Below are 21,498 nucleotides of genomic sequence, written 5' to 3'. Positions count from 1 at the left end.
AGGCGGGCGGAGTGGAGGCAGGGACCACAGGCCAGGGCAGTTATTTACTCTGGCCATCCGGTGAGAGGTGACTGAAGAAGTCCCAATGAAGGTCAAGGCCAGAGGGATGTGAGAAAGGAAGCCTGAGATGAAGTCGACCGCAGCAAGCGATCCACACAGCGAAGCAAAACGAGGCTTCGGGTGCCGAAGCGGTGGAGGAGGAAGCCTTCGTTCTGACTGGGACAGCGGGCCTCTGAGGCGGGGGACGCCAAACAAAGAGCAGGTTTCAGGCAGCTTTTCGTGGCTGCGGGTTATGACCCAGGGTCCACATCTACCGAGGCTGAAAAGGGTAGCCAGTGTGTGAGAGGGGACATTCTTCTACTACGAAGCATTTCGGGCGGGAATCTGCTTTGGTAATCAGAATGGACCGCTTCGCATAACAGGGGTAGCACAGCGTCACGGGGGTGGCGTGGATGGGTGACTTTATGTCTGAGAATCTGCTTGGTCATCTCAGAAAGTTTGTGTTTGTTTTTCTTTTAAATAAGTGCTAAGACTTAAATCAACACAAATCCATGTCTGTTTCAGGGGCCTAAACAGCACCAGGCCCACGGAGTCCTACTGACACGTTCTGAACAAGGGCTTTCTGGAAACTAATCAAAGAACTGCAGAAAAACAGAGGTTGACTAGCCTGGCTGGCCTGGCGTCCTGAGTTTAGTTTATCTGAAAACCATTTACTAGCCAGTCAGTGGCCACGGAACAGTTCCGAACTCGAGATGTTGAATTGTCTATGAGAATTTCCGAAGAAGGGGAAGGGGAGGGGCAAAGGGAAGAAAGGCTAATGGCTTTAATTGGCCAAGGAAAAACGTTTGGCACAAAATGCATCCTGGAGTGAGGTTTGGAGAGGTGGGATGCAAATGTTTCCAGTCCATGTTACCCACGGCGTCTCAAATCAGGTACCAGGCATTTTTTTGACAGTTATGAAAGCATGCCCAATAAGTTATGTTTTCAGACTAAACTTTTCATGACTTTTAAAATTTCACAGCACATACTCTAAACTGAAACAGTTCAGAAATGTTACTTAAGGACACATGTTTTTTTCTCCTAAGAAGTGCATCAAATTCAATTTCATAATTTCACTAAATGTGAACATTCTCGCAAGTCTGTCCCTCTGCATTCCAGGGAGATCATGTTTGCAGCAGGCAGCAGGTAGGCGGAAAGGCATTTGGATTCTTCTGACCAAGTGGGCAATGGCAAAATACTGGGCTTGCGTGTGTATCCCAGGAGAGTTTAACAATCAAGCATCCGTTTTTAGATTATTGTAACACTGACTTTGTGGGAAAAAAAAAAATAACCATGCATGAAAATATCTTCCTGGCTCATAAAACCAGTATTAAGTGATAGCTGATGGGTGTTATATTTCACTGGTGAGAAGGCCTATTGCTAGAATACAATGATAAAGGGTCTGTAAAGATAAAACGTATCTCAAAGAGGGATTTAAGTTGGGAAATTAGCAAGTTTTAAAACTTCTAAAATATTCTCTAGTTTTTATCTTCCACTGCCTGATGGTATTTTCCCTGGAGCAAGCTTTTTGTTATCTATACGCAATTCCGTTTCTGATTATTTCCTTGCTTTAGGATTTATCTGTTTTCACTTTATCTGATGGCAGCTCAGCTGAAATTAAAGCTTGATGTCTCTTAAACCCCTGGCTACCAGATAACATGATCAAAAGGGCACATTTTAGGGACCTTTCTCCTTCCCTGACACCACCACTTTTCAGCGCTCGAATCCCCAAACTAATATCTTCCATTGAGCACACCTTCGAGCCGGGGGAGCTGGGCTGAACGCTTTTCGGCAGTGGCCGAAACCAAACCTTCACGACAGTCAAGAGAGGGGGACAATTTTCCTCATTTAGAGACTGGAAACCAGACGCTTGGAGAGCACGAGCCACAGAGCGAACACATCGGGATGATGAGAACGCAGTTCTATCGACGGCAAAGCCCACACTTGGAGAGACCGGGCCATACGCACTTCCTTCACGCATTTGTCCAAAGCCGGCTTGAGGAAATTTCCCTACACGCGGCTTATCGGCGGACATCACTGAGTACGAGAAAGTGACTTCTTCACATGGGAGCCTATCTCGCTCCCTGAATGTTCTTGGAGGCCATACAGGAAAACTGCGTTATACCAACGCTTCCAGTCTCTGAAAGCTGTTAAGCAACTATGTCTCGGACCCTTGACCCCCACCCAGCTCTTCCTTAGCCTCCAGCTCCTTTGTGCTAAATACCTGTGTGGCCACGCCTAACGTCCAAGAGTTTTGCCAGCAGAGCCCATCAGGAAGATATCTGCTTTCTGAAAGTCCTGGAAGAGGTGAGTTGTGTCATTAAGGACATGGAGAATCAGGGGACTCCCTCAGCCCTTCTGCTACACACACACGAGCCATGCCAAGTAGACCGTCTTGGGGACGGGCTGCAGCGCATCCCTGGTCAACGGCTCTCAGCTGGTCGTCGTACTGGCTGGGTTCCAACACGTGTGTGGGGTTCTGACAGCCAGGCGCCTGCAGCTGCTGCGGCCTGGGCAGCGCGGGGCGGTGGCGGCGCCTTCTCCACGCGCCCTGCTCCTGCGGGCGGGTTCTGCTGTGGGGCTGGCAGGTTTGCCGGGCATGGCCTCCTGCTGGGTCACGTCATGAACTAAGTCACGTGCAGGTCGAATGTGCATTTTAAAGACAGGTTTGATGTTTTTACGATGGAAAGAGACTGACTTCTTTAGAAATTTTTCATGTATTTTTTTCAAGATTTTAGATTTTCAGAAAGTTACGTATATAGCTCTTCCGCATGTTACTTCTTGTATTGGTCAGTAAAGCCATGTAGAATTCCTATGATTTCTAAATGAGCAGCACGAACACCATCTGTTACCTCTACATCTGTATCTGCGTAGCTGCGGGCAACAGGCCCCCTCACTGGACCTGTTCTCAGAAGGACTGAGAACAGTGGGTCTGCAACGTGGATCGACGCTCGCTTGGAACGTACTCGGGTGGCTAAGCACACTCCAAAAGAAGCGAACTTTCAGCAGCACAGTGCTTTCAGAGCATCTTTACATAATGCACCATGTATTTTATATACGTGACAATGACTTTATATAACGTGTTCTGATTTTCAACTTTCTGCTTGTTCGGTAGTGTTTTTCTTGCCTGTCTCTTTCCTAGACTGTAAGGCAGAGTCCTTCTCACTCTTGCTGACTGATGAGGTGACAGTATCCAGTGACTCCCAATAAATATCCATTTACTGGCTGCCTAGATGAATGAATTACCTAGGATCCTACCGGTGAATCCGGAAAGTTACATTTCTTGAATTTTGCATTGTCGAAGAAAAAACAGTACTCCCCATGTGGTAAGTTTGTTGTAGGGAGGTTTGGGGCAAACATAGTTTCCAGGGTCACTCTATCGTGCCACTATCCATGGACAGTACACGACATATCCGTGTAAGTGTGATGCTGATAATGATACCTTGGATCAGAGTTCGTGAACTGTGGGCCCGTCAACCCCTCTAATTAGCGGGTATGTTTAGTTTGCTCTGTGTAGTATTAAACTCTACAGAATTTTACATTTAAAAAACTATTTCTCAACATGTAGAAGTTAACATACATAAACATCAGGATTTCTAGATTATTCTGAAAAGTGGTAAGGTCTAGAGACTCTGGGTCCGCTTCCTCCTTGCCATCAGTTGCGCAGAAAGGAGCCTCTCGGGTGGGCGTGTCTGCTCGCGTGAGTGTCTCTTTCCTCCCATGTAACTGGCCAGAGGTCGAGTGGCAGTTGCACTTTGTCATCCTACACCCAGGGCTACTTTAGTCCGACCCCCTACACAGTTACTTGAGTTTGATTACTTTTATCTAGAGGTTGAGTGCTCTCAAAGTACTTGACTGACATACAATTTCACAGTGTAGATTTAGTCATGCATATATTTAAAGCACTGAAAATTTTCCTTTATTTCCTGATCACCAATCTTATTTAAACACTCTTATCTTAAATTCCAAATTTTTTTCTTTTCATACATGACTCCATTAATTTATATATCAAGGTTTTACACACATGAGGCATGACCTCAGTTAGACATCTCTTTCAATAATCCAGATAACAGGACGTTGGCTTTGACCAAGGTGGTGGCAGTAGTGGTGATGATCCACAGCTACCTTCTGGGTATACAACATTTTGAAGGCAGGAGCAACAAGATTTGCTGACGAGGCAGATAAGATTATGAAAAAATAAACAGCAAACATTTTCAGCCTAGATTCGGCCTGCTAGATTTTGAGCAATTACCGCAGCAACCTGTGAACTTTTTTTGTAAAGGGTCAGGTAGCGAGTATGTCCAGCTGCGCACGCTTTATGTTTTATGTTGCAACTACTTAACTCTGACTTGGTAGCATGGAAACAACCATAGATGATACACAGACAGGCAGTGGGACAGATCTGGTGACCCCTGACCTAGAAGATGGGCAATGCCATTCGCTGATAGGAGGAAGACTCCAGGACCAGCTGGCTGGGGGTGGGCGGCGGGGGAAGGCTGGAGATAACTGGAGCTCAATTTCAACAAGTTAAGAAGACATTTAAATTAGGCAGGTGGATGACTTGGTCTGGAATTCAACGAAGAGCTTTAGAGATATAACTTGGAGTAATAATACCACCAGCATTTAATGAATATCAATCCATGAGACGGGATGAGATTACGTAGGCAGTGAATGTAGATAAAACAGAAAAGAACAAAAAGAGGGAGAGAGAGAAGTGGGCGTGGCCTGAGCCCTGGGAACCCTCTGGCTCGGAGAGGTTGCAGAGGTGAGGAGGACTCAGCAAACATGTAGAGAACCAGCAGCCAGAGGAACACAAGGCAAGTGTGAGGCCACGTGGCCAAGAGCTGGGGGTGTGTCCAGGAGGACCAAGAAGCCAAGCATGCCGAAAGCTGCTGACAGACCGAGGACACTGGCGACCAGGAAAGGGCCATGTCTGAGAGCCGTGGGGTGGAGTGGAGATGGGGTGGGGACCCGGCCTGGGGAAGGGCTCAGAAAAGAATGGAAGAAGAGAGATCGTAAATGCTCAGTTAAGACAATTCTCAAGGAATTTCACTGTTACAGGAAAGAGAAGAACAGTACAATGATTAGAAGATGAACAGGGATCAAGGAAGGGCTTTTTCTGTTTGTTTTAAAGAAATGTATTCTGTTGGCGATGGTCCTCTCTAAAATGAAGTATGCTTCACACCATCTCTTTACAGAAATTTACCTTTCTCGCCTACATGTACCTGAGGGAATTCTTCATCATCCTCTTTTAAATGTTTTAGAGATGCTGAGGACCCCACTTTGATACTTTATGACATAATGTGATCCCATATTTTATAGTTACTTTTGTGGCCTGAGGGATTCTTTTTTTTATCAAGTCCCTTTAATTCTCTCTTGTCTTATAAAGTATAAACAGTTTAACAGCATTCAATTAATCTGATCAATGGTGGGACTTCCCCATGTGATGACGTCGCTCTGCCTCTGCGCCCCCCACACCTGACCCCACCCCTCCCCAGCCTGCCGGCGCTCACTCCTGCCCGCCCCCCCGCCCCGTCTGGTTAACACCAGGTCTTGTCTATTCAGCTCTGAGCTTCTCAGCATTTCACGGGCATTTCTACGTAATGGGAATAAATTCACCCATTTCAAAACAGATCCACAATCATGCCCGTAACTGAAAGTGGTTTTTACATGTTTTAGAAACTTTGCTGCCCTTGGGGGAAAAAGTTTCGTCGTCACTTAATTTCTTTTTAACAGTTCTTCCTCACTTCTGCAAGTCAGCACTTCTTTTCCAATCTGACTAACCCAGTAAAAGATCAAACGTTTCTAGCTAAATTATGTTTTGAAACTTCAAAACTTATTGAAATTGACTGCTTTTTAACTGAACATACCGGAAATGACCAAATACGTGTCCAAGAAAACGAACATCTAGCACGTGCCGCGCCGTCTCCGGTGGCACCGCTGTCAGAGCACCTGTGCCAACAGCAGCTTAGAGACATGTCTCCCGAAACCCGGTGTGATGTTTTCATTGTCACAGTTTAAGGATTCCATGTGCATAACAGATTTTTCAAAAGGTCACTTTTGTTTGTAAAAGTAATATTCCTTATTCTTTCTTAATTTAGCTCTGAATTACAAATCTTTTGTCCTAGTTGTAAATCTAGCAAGTTTTGACAATTACAGTTGTTTAACGTTTACTAGTAAATTTAATTATTAAATTTCACAAGCTACATTTAGGTTTAATATATTTGTTTTTTTAGAGTATTTCAATTGATTCATCGAAAATAATAATTTTCATATATTTAAATGTCTTAAAAGTTTAAGAAATGCAGTGACCCTTAAGTTGTAGATTTTGCAACACTAAAAAAATTTAACAAGGTTTCTTGTAAAATTCGACTTAAAATTGCAAGTATGAATCATTACTCATTGATACATTTATGCGGAAATGACAAGGCTGACCTGTTGCTTTAATGGGCAACATTCTCTTAACCATTACCAATCTTAATAGTATCAAATACGCACAGGTTCCTCAGCCACAAATCTCTATCCTTTGTAATACCTTAATGTGGTTCTTGTGAACACTTCTACATTTAATTCTTCTGTTTAGAATTGACAGATGTTGCCCACATTTAAAATGAAAAAAACCAGTATGTCATTGCAATGTTGGGGATACATTCCCAAGAAATTTTTAGGATGCCTTCCAATTTGACTGCGGTTCTCGTCCAGAGATACGACTGGGCTTGAGGGGGGGCTTCGGACGTCAGTGTGCTCCCTGAACCTGGCTGCCACTGTGTTGTGGATACCAGAACTTAGGAAACGACCGATAAAACCACCTCATCCCTGGCTGGAGCGTGTCATTCTCTAACTCGTCTGTCTGCTTGTGAAAGTCAACAGCCTTCTCCCATTCTGCAACATTCTTTGACTCAGTCCTGTATTTCTTTGGCTCAAGCTCCGAAGACCTCTGAACTCGATGAGGATCTGCACTCTTTTCATAACCCTCCTATCTCTTGGAGCCACATGTCTTTCAGATATTTAAATAGCATCATTTTGAATTCTAGATCTCTCTCCCGTGCCTTAGTCCAACTATGTGGCTGCCACAGACATGGCACTGACTCGATAAGCACAATAGCTTGTGAACATTTTAGTCCAATGCTAAATCAATCACTTTATGAGCTGACCAACTACCATGACTCTTAACAGCAAAGAATGGAAGCAAACCATGTAGGGTGACAGGGCAAACCTCTAAGCACGTGGATGTACAGACGCTGCTGTACGCCGTCCTTGTTTTGTGATTTATCTAATTTAATCAAAATATCTAACATTTAAAGTGTCCTGTAAATATTTTTGAGTATCCATACATAATATTCTTAAGTTTTACCTCAATTTTAGGAGGCAGGATCGGATTTGAAGTGTTTAAAACTAAATTATCTGTGAAAGTACCTTATCTGTTTAGAGGGAATACAGAATGTTGAAGCTGGTTGAATAAAAGTTAAGTAAGTATAAGGTGTTTAGTTTTTCCGACCAAAAATTTTGCATATTTCCTAGGCACTTCATAGAATGTTAAGTAGAGGCACATGTGTGCCTTCCCTTTTCTGTTGCTGTCTCTGTAGACTATAATATTGAAATCATTTCAAATAAATGTCACAGATACTCAGAAAAAGTTGGCAGATGCCCATCAAGTATCCAGAAACATATATATTAAGTTAAATGCTTAATAGCAATTTACGTCTCCATTCTCTGACCTTTTATAAGTTGTTCAAATCCTTTCACATGGCTACACTGGCAAATTTCATTGCAATTTAGAGCTTCTGGATGGAAAATAAGAGGTCATATTGGGTGACCCCCTATAGCCTCCAATTATTGTTGAAATTTCCTACTGTTATTAAATTAAATAAAGTTATCATTGCTTGCCATTGTCAAACCTCAAAGACCTCTCATCATATTAATCAATTTAACTATTCCTGGAGGCTAAAGGGATAAATAATGTACCCATCTTCTCTGGGGAGCTGGCATCAATGGAGAAAGACAGAAGCAGCAAATGCAGATCTCAGGTTTACTGATGGATGTGACTGATGTAATCCCTCAGTCAGAGCTTCCCTTCTCCACAGAATCAGTATGAGACTTGATTGGCGACAAAGATGCAAAAAAGAGGACAGAACCTCTGACTTACCCTACAGTGGGCATTGAAGGGACAGTGGATGTCTTCCAGAGAGAGGCAAATGGCCCACGCTCTCTGTGTGGGCTCCGGCCATTGCCCATCAGGCTCTTTAGCATCTTTCTTCAGGAGCCTTGAGACAGAAATGCCTCCCATCGGTTCCCTAAAGACAAACACCACAGAGAGAGAAAGAAAGTGATCATTCCTCCCTCCCATGGCTGTCCTCTCCAAAGCTTTAATTGCGACACGTGTACATAGAAACCCCTGAAAAAATGTAGGCGTTGGTACTGCTAAATACATTGTCTTCCTGTCAGGATCCCTCATCACAGTTAACGGAGTGTGTTTATGTTAGATATTTTTCAGGCATGAACTTTTTGGTTCATCTTGTTGACATGTACAATACTTAGTTTTTAAATACGTGAATGAATATAACAAAAAGATTACATATGCTAAATTCTTAAATTCTTAACTCACATATTTCCGATAACTTTGAAAAGGATCAAGTTTACTCTCTGTGGAGTTAGAACTGGGCAATTCGTAGCCCAATATAACATAGATCTTCCTGGCTCTAATGCTGGGCTACTCGGGTAATTAAATGAGAGGACATCATCCCATCTTAATTTTCAGATGTGTTAACTGGGAGATACAATAACTGACATGCCCTCGGTCACAGATGATCTTAGCAGTAGAATTAGAGTGAGAATCCATTTAAAAATTTTTAGGTCAATGTTATTTGTGTCATACTGTGCTGATATTTTAGACCAAGACTCTAATAAAGCATTTTTAGCAGTTTTGATCTGAGTGCACACTGTATTTCAATAAGTAAATGACACTTAGATATATTTTTTTCCTCCAGTGACTGTATTATTTAAGAACTCTTCAGGGGACATAATTTATTGATGTTCCATCTAGAATTTCTTTGTGAATTAATCTTGCTGTTTTGTATTTTGAGGAACTGTAACCCATGTGTCATAAATCTGTATTTCCTTCAAAAATATCAGAAGAATAACTAATAGATAAATTTACTATTAGCCAAACAAAAAGCATTTAAAAGTTAATTTCAGCCCTAAGAGTCTATGATTTTCATTATAAATTTGTTTTGAATGGCTGATTTACTTTATCCAGATTTTTACAAACAAAACAAAGAAGTTTGAAGTAATAACTCATAAAATTTATACCCAATAATTATTTTACTAAACTATGTATTTATTTAAAAAGTAGTACAAAATCTTTTTGTAATTGTAAAAGAGTATGATATTAATTCAGAGGGAAAAATATATAAAGAAATGGACACTAGTCATAAATTACAGGATGAGTATTATCCATTTTTGATACTGCACTTAACATCGACTATTTATTAAAATGGTTTTATGTAAAATTTTTCCACATTAAGTTTAATCCACAAAATGGGGAGATTATATTCTGAATGACTGAACCGGCCCCTTGAGTAATCTCTGTTACTCTAGGATGTGGACAAAGGAGAAGTGGCCACCGCAGAATTGCTCCAGATCCTTCCTAAATAATTCTAATTTTATATAAACTTTGGGAATGAGTATATTTTAATGCAATTCTGGATAAATCCATGTAACAAGATTTTGTTTTTCTAATTTAAAATAACTTTTGAGTAACTAATGAATTTCTTTTGAGGGTGGCTGCCATGGCCTCCTAGAGCAAACGTGTCTCCGGAAGGACTCATCGATTATTTTTTTTTCTTATTTTATTTCAAAGTCACTAAATTGATTTCCTTTCATTTAAATACACTGATTACTAAGTAAGTCTATGTGCCCCACGATCCCCGAGGAAAGCTGTGCCTTTTCAGTGTTCCAGCCACGCGGTCCCCAGGGTTCGCTTGGAAGCTTGTAAGGCACAGCGAACTCGTGGCCACTGACCCTAATGGAGGTGTCTGCGGTGTACCTCCACACAACTGGGCGGAGGAGAAAGTCACCGAGAGACTGCTAAAATAAGGGAAACTATGAAAAGCAGAAAGACAAAGATTAGTAGAAGGACGTGTATAAGCCTTCCCATACAGAGTTTGAGTAATAAAACCATCCTTTCCTCCTTCAAATAAGGTCTTACCTTCTAAAATATACCAGTGCCCACTATCACAATTCAAACAAAATTTTCAGAACAATATATAAATATTCAAATAACAGAAAATAATATCATGATATATAAGACTCAATAAAAATCATTTTTTTTTTTTTTACAACAGATTAAGTCCTTCAGTAAATTATATTTTCACAAGGGGGAAATTTTGAAAGCATGTTTTCTATATTTACGTTCAAGAATTATAAACATTTTCTACTTTGTGTTTTGTACCTTGTAATTTCCTAGAAAGTGGTCTCTAGGGAAATCAATTGACTTTGGTGGATTCCAGTTTCAGTGGTCTGAGGTGTCCTCAGGCTACACCTAGACATGGTATTTTTGCTAACCCATCCGTTACAAAAAGCTGATGTCTAGACTTTGGATCTAGATGCAATGTAAAAACAATAGTCCCCCCACCCCCTGCCCCGGTACAATCACGATTATATTGCATTACAGAACTGAACTATCAATGGTTTTAATTTGCTTTCTTTTAGTTAAAATAGTCTCAGGAACCAGAATTGAAAAAAAAAGTTAGGAATTAGTAGCACCATTTCTTTTCTTATTTTCTGTGTCTTATCAGCAAACTTGATAAAACTGAAAGCTTTTTCCCCTTCACAGGTTTGGGATGAAAATCTTGCAAAATCTGCAGAGGCTTGGGCAGCTACCTGCATTTGGGACCATGGACCTTCTTACTTACTGAGATTTTTGGGCCAAAATCTATCTGTACGAACTGGAAGGTAGGAGGCAGGTTCACTGATTCCATTTGTCCATGCAACTTCATTGCCAAGAGGGTGACATAGATTTCCAGTAATATCGGCAGCAGTTTATTGAGTGCTTACTATGTGTCAGGCGTGGGTGCTTGGCCTATGACTGTTTTAGATGTCCTCGAGGATTGTGTAATTGGTTCAAAGGGCCCAGCAAGACCAGTTTTCCCTTTCGCCCTCAGAACACTCTCCCTTAGTCCATAACCTCCACTTAAGACACAGCATCTCTAAAAGGATCAGATATATGCTCTATCCTTTATTCTGATCCTTCCACCTCGAGAAGATCCCTTGACATGTGTGCAACTTTCTCATGGTCGCATATATCGATATGTGTGTGTTGTACAAATTATATATGTGCAAGTATGCACAACTGTAGAAAGCTGTTCCCAGTCGTTATCCAACATCCCAAAGACCCATTCTCTTCCATGTAGGAGAGGAAGGTCAGGTATGCTATTGTTAAAATCAAAGCGATCTAAGTTTAAGAGGGAACAAAAACACTGGGTTATAGTATCATACTCCTTTTATATAGCTAATTCTTAATTGTGTATAAGATTCTAATGGAAGAAATTTTTGACATAAATGAAATAAGATAAAAATGATAAATCTTGAAATATTTGCCTTTCTGTTTCTGAAACAACCAGACCCATACTTAAACAAAGACAAGACCACCTGTCCCAGTCCTGGGCATTTTTATGGTGGCCCTACTTGGAAGAATAGAGGATTGTACTAGGAGGTGATGGTAATGGTGAGGGGTGGATATGCACTTGACTCATCATGAGTAATCTGCAAAAAGAACAATAAACTTACGGTCTCACATGAGCTCACTCGACCCTACCACTGCCGTACTCATTGTTTCTCTCATTGTTTTTCTTCATATCTAGATATCGCTCTATTCTCCAATTGGTCAAGCCATGGTATGACGAAGTGAAGGACTATGCCTTCCCATACCCCCAGGACTGCAATCCTCGGTGTCCTATGAGGTGCTTCGGCCCCATGTGCACGCATTATACGCAGGTTATTGCAATTGCCTTGTTAATACTGATTCATATTTTTTAAAAATGCTCTTAACTATTTCGGCAAACACACATTCTCTTAGCTCTGCCTTTGCTAATGATATATGGGTGCATTTTCACAGATGGTTTGGGCCACCTCCAATCGAATAGGATGTGCAATTCACACTTGCCAAAACATGAATGTGTGGGGAGCCGTGTGGCGACGGGCAGTTTACCTGGTGTGCAACTATGCCCCAAAGTAAGTAGCCGGTGGCGCTCTGTCTGGTGGGTATTTTCATATGAGTAAGACTTAACTGCAGTGGCCTCTAAGCTTGAAATCTTTCATCATTCCCATATGCCTGAAAAAATGAGGAGCTGAAAGGCTTCTTTTCACAAGGTAAGGGATTCTAGGGTAACAGCAGGCAAAGCAGATTGAGTATGGAGAGTCGCTGAACTCTCCCCGCCATGCTTCTCCTGTCGTGGCAATTGTAAAGTATGCGCAATCGACACTTTAGTTCCAGGCTTCTGATAGCTATATAAAAAGGCTTCAGAAAAGACTCTTCCAGGGAATTTATCAACACCACGATACCCTCATCTCTCAGCACTGGAACGACTGCTGGCTTACGTTTTTCACTAGGAAAGCAAAACAAGCTTTTCTTCCTTTTTCGTTTTAAGAGTAAAATTTAAAATTATAGATTAATTCCATAGATGTTTAAGGAGACATTCATTATCGGAAGAGCAAATTTACATGCTATGGTTTCTTTTTAAATTAAGGCTTCGTCATGATTTAAATTTCAGTGTTAAAAATTATTACTTTCATATTCTGGCATACATAAAAAGTATTATGAAAATTGATTAAAGATTATAAAAAGTGGCCATATTTATGAACATTTTTCTACAATATGAGGATATATAAGCATGTACTAACATTTGATAAAATGCCTTCTTGGTAACAATAACTCTTTCAGATGATAAAAGGTCGCAGTATTTGTTCATGAGTCTGTTCCTATTTGGAGTAAATACCAAAATGTGCAAAAGATTTATGACACTCTTGGTGTCTTCCAAAGTAAGTCCCAAACAAAGATTTTCTCCAGCATTGCCAGTATGGGGAGGCAATGAGAAAATGTTTCACAAACAACGGCATTACTCATTTTATGGTAGTATGCCAGTGTTTTTACAAAGTTAGAAAAATAGCTATTTCTCCAATGGCCCCCTCTTTACAATTATTACAACAGCAAAATTTGTAAAGTAGAACGTGTCTGCATTATGAAAAGCATTAAATTGTGCATTTGTTTGATATTTTCGTTTTCACACCTTATATTTCCTATTAAGCTTTTACCCTTCTTCCTGACATAAATGGGCCAAATAGTACCCACGGGGTGAAAGAAATTTTTATTTCATTCATTTAACTTTTCTGGTTTTGGCCAATGATTAGAATTTTCTAATACTATTGATGAAAGGTTTGATTGTTTTATGGGTCCAAGTGATTAAGATATTGTACTAATATGCTATATTTGTTGTAATGAAAAGTCATTATTTTGAAACCTAGGCAATGAGGAAAGTTTTGAAATCCTGAGTTATATTTGGATATGATTCTTCCAATGCTAGTATGAAGTTATCTCAAATCAAGCTTGTTTTTCAGGAGGGCAAAAAAGGAAAAGGGGGGGGGTAGGAGAGAGAGAGAGAAAACGAGACAGAGAGAGAGAGAGAAAGAGAGAGAGAGAAAATTTAATTACATGGAATAAGACCAAAAAAAGAGAGAATAATGTATTAACTGACTGATTTATTATTGAATATAATTATATTCTATTCAATAAAAATCTGTGATTAATGTAAAGGTTTATAATACATCCTAATTTTTACATATAAAAAAATTATGTTTATGTTTTCAAAAATATGTACTGTATAATTTCAAAAAGTTATATAAAATAAAAGATACGAAATTAAAATAGCATAGGCTGGGTCCAAATACATTTACCACTCTGGGTAAAGATACAGAAGGAAGTAAGATTATGAATATAGAATGACCGAGACCAGGACAAAGGAGGGTGCTATGCTCATAGGAGAATGGGCCTCGGTGAATGTTTCTGGGCAAGCTTACGCCTGACCAAAATCACGCTGGAGGAAGCTTATCCAGAGGGTAGACTGCAGAATAAACTGAACAGAGTGGACAGTCTTGGAATCTCATCTCAGTTTCAGCATAAGTAGTTGTCAGCATGTTTTTGATGTTTATGAATACGTTTTCTTCTACGGACATTTTATAGATTTAAGTCTATGATTTAAGCAGATATTTTCAGGTCTTACAGATACATTTTCTAAGGCACTGCTTGGTCTTATTCAGGTCTTCAAAAAGATAAGAACCACCTGTTTCCTATTTTAGCCTCTTACCTACTGTCTTGTCTTCAACCTGGACCTTTTACTACTAACCATTCCAGCTGCTTCACAATGTTGCCATTCTTAGTACTCTAGTTATTGCTCGCCATGCTATGAAAATACATTTATTACCTTCTTTAGTAAGGCAGGTGACTGTTTTTAATTATTTTAAATGGTGAATTGTTATACTATTTTGATCATCAATACAGATAAAAATATTGAGAACACAAAGTCGTTCAGTTAAATGTGTTCATTATCAAAAAATGAATAGCATTACTAAAAATCAAAAAGGCTATGAGTTTACATATGGGAAAATGTTTTACAATCACCATTATAACTCCTTTAGAAGCCATTTTCCTTTTACTATGAGTGGAGTTTTTCACCCATCATTTTTTGAATACTGAGAATCTAAAATATTTCACAACTTTAGAAACAAGACTTGTGAACATTCATAACCCATTTTTTTGTGCTTATGACAACTTGCTGCTCATTTCATCATTTCTAAGGCCTCTTAGAAAATACTACAATCCTTAGAATAGCATCAGTGTGAGTTTTTAGAAAGGGAATATGGCCTGACTGTGCGCTCCAGGAGGTGGCTGTGGGAAGACGGACGTGGTGACTGAATGAGCACCAAGCCTGGTGGCACATGGCCCATCACGTCACTGTTTGGCGTAGTGTCTCACTTCATATCTGCAAGTTAAGGTAATATGAACTCAGAGAGAAAACTCTGAAAAAGTAAGATATATAAAGTAAATTACTGTAGAAATAAGAAATGGATATAACTTTTAGTGCCTTTGGAAAATGACAGACTTCTCAAAAAGATCATTACGTGTCCACACATGTGGTCACGTACTTAAGGACAAATTCTTTTAAATGGGTGAGTAACGCCAGTGCTACCTCCCCCCCTCTTTTTTTTTCCTAGGGGCAACTGGATTGGAGAAGCACCATATAAAGTAGGGGTACCGTGCTCAGCTTGTCCCCCAAGTTATGGGGCGTCCTGTACTGACAATCTGTGTTTTCCAGGAGTGACGTCAAACTACCTATACTGGTTTAAATAAGCTTGTCTTTTCCTCCCAGAAACGGAATGGTTTCTGGGAATCATAGGTCTATATATATGTTGAGTTTTGCACATATTATACATATTTTATAGTAATCTTGTTTTCCTTTTATTATTCATTGTATAAATTAGTGTTTGTCTAGTATGTTTGTTTAATCTTTTGAGGTGATCAAAACATCCGTTTCTATTTTCTTACTGCTAAGCCTAAATTAAAATATTGTGTACGTAGTACTGACAAAATTGATTCATCTAAGTCCAAACTTTACTTTCCAAAAGAATTATGATCCTAAGGCATAAAAAATCTATTTTACCCGTAATGTATGTGTGTGTGTGTGTGTATACGTATACACACACACATACACACACACACACGTAACACATGATGTAACAGTTAATAATATGATTAGTAGTTAACTTGAGGGAAACAAAAAAAAAGTATTCAAAATTATATATGAGCTGGTGAGACATCTTCAGTAACTATTTTTGTAATACCCACAGGAGAGTTTGCAAAATAACTCTCAGAGATATCTGGATTTAATTTAATTAAGAGACCATGGGTTTCATTCTGGAGATACTTTATCTTATTTGGGTTCACAAAAGGATATGCTCAAACTCATGTAAGTTTCCAATCATGTCTTTTGCTTGATCTCTGCTTTTGAATCAGTAATGGTGTGTTGAGTGCTTACTATGTGCAAGGCACTCTGATAGTTATGTTCTGATAATGCAAAGATTTTAAGATATGGTTTCTGCCTTCAAGGAGCTCACAAAAATATTCAGGACATAAAGCAGCCTAATGATTTCACTGTAAAATTTTTATCTTTTAACAAAGGGATTTTCAGGTTGCTCTGAGGAAGTGAACCCAACAAGAACATTGCTGTGTGATGTGTGAGGCTCCTGATCAGCACTAAAATTCAGCTACAGCCCTTGGAACTAAAAGAGACAGGGATGACTTAAAAGTGCCCAGAGGCTTCTGGATTAGAGTAATAGTTACGATTTTGGAAGGCAGAAAGCAAGACACTAAGAAACTGATGAGGCCCAAGAGAAGTAAGACTTAGGGGATTGGTGTGAAAAGTCACAGAAGTAGGGTTATTGCACAAAAAATTTAGGTGGAGGGCCCATCCTGAGCCTTGAGGCCTGCTGGCAGGAGGTGCAGTAGCCAGACACAATCATCGGGGTGACCAAGACACCTCCTATTCTTCGTTGTCATTACTTGGTGAGTCTCGACCTAGTCATGGGTCCGTGTGTATCACACAAAAGACCATCATGCACATCACAGACAGTCACAAGTCATTCAGGAGTCTGTGTCACACGATTTTCTAAGGACTAAGCACCAAATTCTATTTCTGTGCCTAACATAGAGGAATAATTTTCCGTTCTCGATTAAGTTCAAGTAATCAAAGCCACTATGAAGGTTTCACTTATGTTACTTTGGAAATACAACGTTTTCTTAGAGAGAACTCAAGTGTCACCTGCGTCAAGACACCTGATGTGATGCATTTTGTGTGTGTGCGTGAGAAGGCGAGGGAGGAGAGAGACAGAGAGAGAGGCGCGGCTTATGTAATTCCTCCCTCGCGTTGCAGAATAACTAAACAGGGTTAGTTACAGAGTGCAAAAAAACAGAAGGAAGCTACTTATTTAAAACCCCTACACATTTGCGGTTTTTTGGGTGGATGCACTGAAAGATGGAAAGTAGTTAATAAAATCCATTCAATGCGGGAGGAATCCACCATCTGTAGTTTCAGTTTACGTGATGACAAACAAGTGGCCTGATTCCCTTTACGAATATGGGGACCAAATGTTTTGATATCATACTACTCTGCTTTTGTGAGCATGTACAGACTTTATAAAAACTAAATATATTGGAGACTTAAATAAAGAACAGAAATAATTATGAAGCAGGCCCCCAAATCCAACTTTTATCTAATGTACAATAGGTGACCAAGAGAAATCTCATTAGTAGGATGTTTGCTTGAATTATCTAGAAAGTGTTTCCATCCTTGACTTTGCTAAACTAGTTCTACAGAAGTGGTGAAAGTACTGTTAAGTCAAAGATGGATATTTTAGTGCCAGTTTTGTTGCTGGTTTGCTCGTGTGGCTTAGTCACTCAGGTTTAAAAAAGAATACTTGCAATATATTTCACAGAGTTTTCTATGAAGGTAAAATTGCCACATGAACAGAATTTATAAATATTAAAATTATCAGTAGTGTAAAACTTGTTTAAAATAAAATTAAGTTTTTATGAGCTTCTCTTGGGCAGAAACTCTAAATCTTTGTATTTATCCCAGTTTCCTCTGTAGTGACCGTAATGTGATAAATGAATGGCTTGTTAGAGATAACTAAAAGTCTAGAATTGTAATGATTTAGAAGAATCCTACCTTTCCGTGTTTTATAAAGACAAAATGTCCTAAATGCAAAGCTCTAAATGCATTGAAAATGCAGATAAATTTTCAAATACATCAGATGAGACTAGGGTCTAAACACATAACTGACATAATAGTCCGTTCCGAACTACAACTAGAAGTGTACATTTATTTATAATTTAACAACTCAGCTGAAGATGTAACGGGTATATTTGTTATTCTATCTGTACTTTTTAAAGTTAGTAAGATAAGGTGGCCACGTGAAATGTTTTATTTTCCAGGCTGGAGCAAAGGAAAGTTTGTTAGTATCAACAAGCATGTCATATTTTTCATAGCATGCAACAATGGTGCTTGGAGAGCTACTTCTCAGTGTAATTCCCAGAGGCAGAAACGGTCTGGGGCTAAGCTATTTCATAAGAGCAGCTTTAAATAGTCAGTATTGAGGTTTTCATTTCAAAAGGTTTCATTCAAAAGAAACAGTACTTGGCATACATATTCTATAGCACTGATCTTTTCTATGGTATAGAGTTTTCATACCACCTTTTCTTTCGGTAGAAAAATAAAAAAAGAAAGAAAGAAGAAAATCTGTGGTTGCGTAGGCGCTGTCGTGACGCTCCTGGTTATGATCGGTGAGCTTGCTTCCGAAACGTGGCAGAACAGTTACTACTGCCCTTTTGGCCTCTGTTCAGTAGTCCCGGTCCCGCCACTTCTGTGGCCCGTCAGCGTCCGCTCTAGCGTCACGGGGCAGTGCGGCAACGTCCACCTGGAACCCGGGCACGCGCGCTCCAGAGCTCCACGCAGCCGGAGTCCAGTTCGCCAGGCGCTGGCGCGAGCCCGACCAACACACTTCACTGCGCATGTGCGAACCAAGGCAGCGTGTGCATTTTCCCACAGGGGCGTGCCCGCGTGAGGTCAGGGCACCGGCTCTGCGCCAGCAAACCTCATCCACGTTTGGGCCAGTTTGTGTGCTCCGTGTCCGTGCCCTGCTCAGTGAACGAAGGCCTGAGCTAAAGCGAACAGGTCGCTTGAAGGAGCCCACGCAGGGAGGGGCCGCTAGGCCTGCAGTCCGCGTCCCGTCCTTGTACAACACGCCCTCGGTTCTGCAGACTCTGGACGTGGAGCAAAGCCTTTGCCTACCGAAGTGTTTGAGGACAGTAAAGTTAGATTCCGTCAAAGTCTAACTTTATCTTCACTTTTATGTATGTTTTATTTTATTTTTTTGTACTGTCATATGTATGGGTGAAGGCATATTTAAACACGCAAAATGATTTTTAAAAATTGTGTCATTATAACTGACTTATGAGAGGTCAGTCAAAAACTTAGGAAGTTTAATAATTAACTGGCTAATGGTGCTGAAAACGCATTACAACCACCAAAATTGCTACAATTTTGAGGTTTCTTTGTAATTAAAATTTTACGAAGTGTGAGCTATCATCTGTTCTGGTGCTAAATACTTGGTGCTAAACGAACTGCTGGTGTTAACAGCTCTAGTGACGCTCTTTCTATTCACTGTCGAAAGTGTCAGCCATTCAATTCCTGATTCAGAAACAGTGATACAATCTTGCTAAATTAATCTTAACCAAAAATTGGCCAATGAACTCTATTTTTACTCCAAAAGTCCAAAATTAGTTAGTTGCTGCCAAATGTAAATATGATTTTTGAGAAGTTATCAATTTTCTTTTTTTTAAGGTATTTCTCAGCTGAGCAATGTCGAAGAATCACCTAAAGGTTAGATTACACCTACACCAACCATGCGGCAGGCACTGGCGCCCTCTGGTGGTGGCCAAAACCAATTCTTGATGGCTACTTGGCCTGCAACAAAAGCTATTTCTTTTGTTCGATAAAAATTTAAGTTGTATAATTTTAGAATTCTCAGATACTCTTTAAATCTGGCAGCATCTAAAAACATTTGAATCTACTGACTTACATTTCTCAGAGCATAAGAATAAATATTACATCTTGGTATCTATTTTCCTGAATAATAATGTTTTTCATGATTTTCCAGTTCTGAGGTGCTTATTGCAGTGTTTTTCTTTTTTTCTTTAACAAGGCATTACTAAAATACATTTTCTCACTAGGTTTACATTTTAAATACAATTAGAATTGAAATTGCCAAACAGAATTATAAGTGTGTCTCATTTTCAGAAGCAATAATTTATTATTTTACAGAGTACATATAATAAAAAGGAAATATGTTAAAATAGTTAATTCCATATGTAAAAAGATTATATTTCTACCTTTACTTGTTGATCTATAATTTGATAATGTTTGTTGGTCATACTACTGAGCTAATAATAAGGTTGTATCATTCCAAATCCTTTTAGCCTAACAAATGAACATAAGAGCTTAGGATCGATTACACTACCTGTGACTCACAAAGGCCGTATTTGTAGGTAAGCTTTCAGGTGGGTTATGCCACTGACCAAGTGTACGCATCTGTTTTGAAAGAGATGTTTCTTAAACTATGTCAGCGGAACCAAATGAAATATGCTTTGAAGTGATTTTCCAAATAAGTATTTTCAAACTGATTTTAAAGCAACGAGAACCCTCTGTATGAACTCAGACACAAAGCTCTGACATGCAATGCACGTAAAGTGACCCTGTTTGTCCCCTAAACTCTCCCTAGGGCCTCGAATGTTTCTTCCGAGAGCCCTGGGATTCCATCAAACAGAAAAACACTGGTCTGAATCATCCAGTTCCCCTATTTTCTCTGAAATAATTAGCTAATTAAAGATAAAACTTGAGGCCCTTAATTATTTCAATGGCTATTTTAAATACCCCCTTGACTTGGTATGTGTTAGTTTGATGGAGAATTAAATGCTGACTTTAACTGGTGCTTAGTTACAGATTACATCACCTTGTGTTATGTTACTTGACAAACAGAATTTTGGTACCACACTATTTTGAGAATTAGAGATCGCTGTGATGCACATAGGAAAATAATGTTTTTAAAATATCTAAATGTTCTGAATATGTACATAATCCTAAAAAATACTGTATCATTTTAGATATTTTTTACTGAAAAGATCAATGTGGATGAGTTTCATTCATTACCTAGCAGCAGTGAAAGGCGCCTTTGATGTCGCGATGTGTCGTGAACGTGTACACACCTGGAACTTGTGTCAGCCTCTGTCCTCACCAAGCATAACAACTGCAGCTTTCTGAGCTCAGCCATACTATTTTTTTCTTTAAATAAAATATTATAATTAATCGTTTTGTTTTTTAAATCGTTTGTTTTTAATAGAGTTTTAAAATAGATTCGGAATGACAGGGGCATAATAATTTTGATAAGAAATTACCTATTTTTCTAAAGCAACAATGATTATATTTTAATGCATCACTGAAATACATGAAGTCTTCTATTTTCCCTTTTTTTCTTTCCTTCTTTCTTTTTCTACTTAATTCCAAAAAACATTTCGAAGTACCACTATAATAGACATTTCCACGCAGAAAGAGGAAAAGAACAACATATCAAGAAGTTCTTTCTGAGGAAAACCGCGTCAGTTGACCGTGAATATTTTTCTGCTCCCCACACAGAGGGCCGGAATGAAAGCAGAGGCCTTTCTCAGGGAGGGGTGCTGTCTCTGACCACCCGAGGCTGTGATTCCTGGGGGGCTCTGTCTGGCAGAGGGGTCACTCCCTCCTGGGGAGATGGTCGGTCTCGCAGGCCAGTTTGCTGAGGGCCCGAATCCAGGAC

The 21,498-nt window shown here is 39.7% G+C and overlaps 1 protein-coding gene across 1 annotated transcript in view; it reads left to right on the top strand.

Moving 5' to 3' along the window:
• The window catches only part of PI15 (peptidase inhibitor 15), a 28,633-nt gene extending 7,661 nt beyond the window's left edge, over window positions 1-20,972 (top strand). The window contains exons 3-6 of the mRNA XM_016153686.2: window positions 10,874-10,992; window positions 11,901-12,033; window positions 12,155-12,270; window positions 15,307-20,972. Coding sequence (XP_016009172.1) covers window positions 10,874-10,992; window positions 11,901-12,033; window positions 12,155-12,270; window positions 15,307-15,442 — 504 coding nt within the window. The 3' untranslated portion in view covers window positions 15,443-20,972. The remainder of the gene's footprint in view (window positions 1-10,873; window positions 10,993-11,900; window positions 12,034-12,154; window positions 12,271-15,306) is intronic.
• Window positions 20,973-21,498: the final 526 nt, after the last annotated feature.

The sequence above is a fragment of the Rousettus aegyptiacus genome, unplaced genomic scaffold (genome assembly GCF_014176215.1).
Source record: "Rousettus aegyptiacus isolate mRouAeg1 unplaced genomic scaffold, mRouAeg1.p scaffold_m13_p_15, whole genome shotgun sequence".
In the NCBI taxonomy this organism is placed as follows: Eukaryota; Metazoa; Chordata; class Mammalia; order Chiroptera; family Pteropodidae; genus Rousettus; species Rousettus aegyptiacus.
This window is presented reverse-complemented; position numbering and strand designations above follow the sequence as displayed.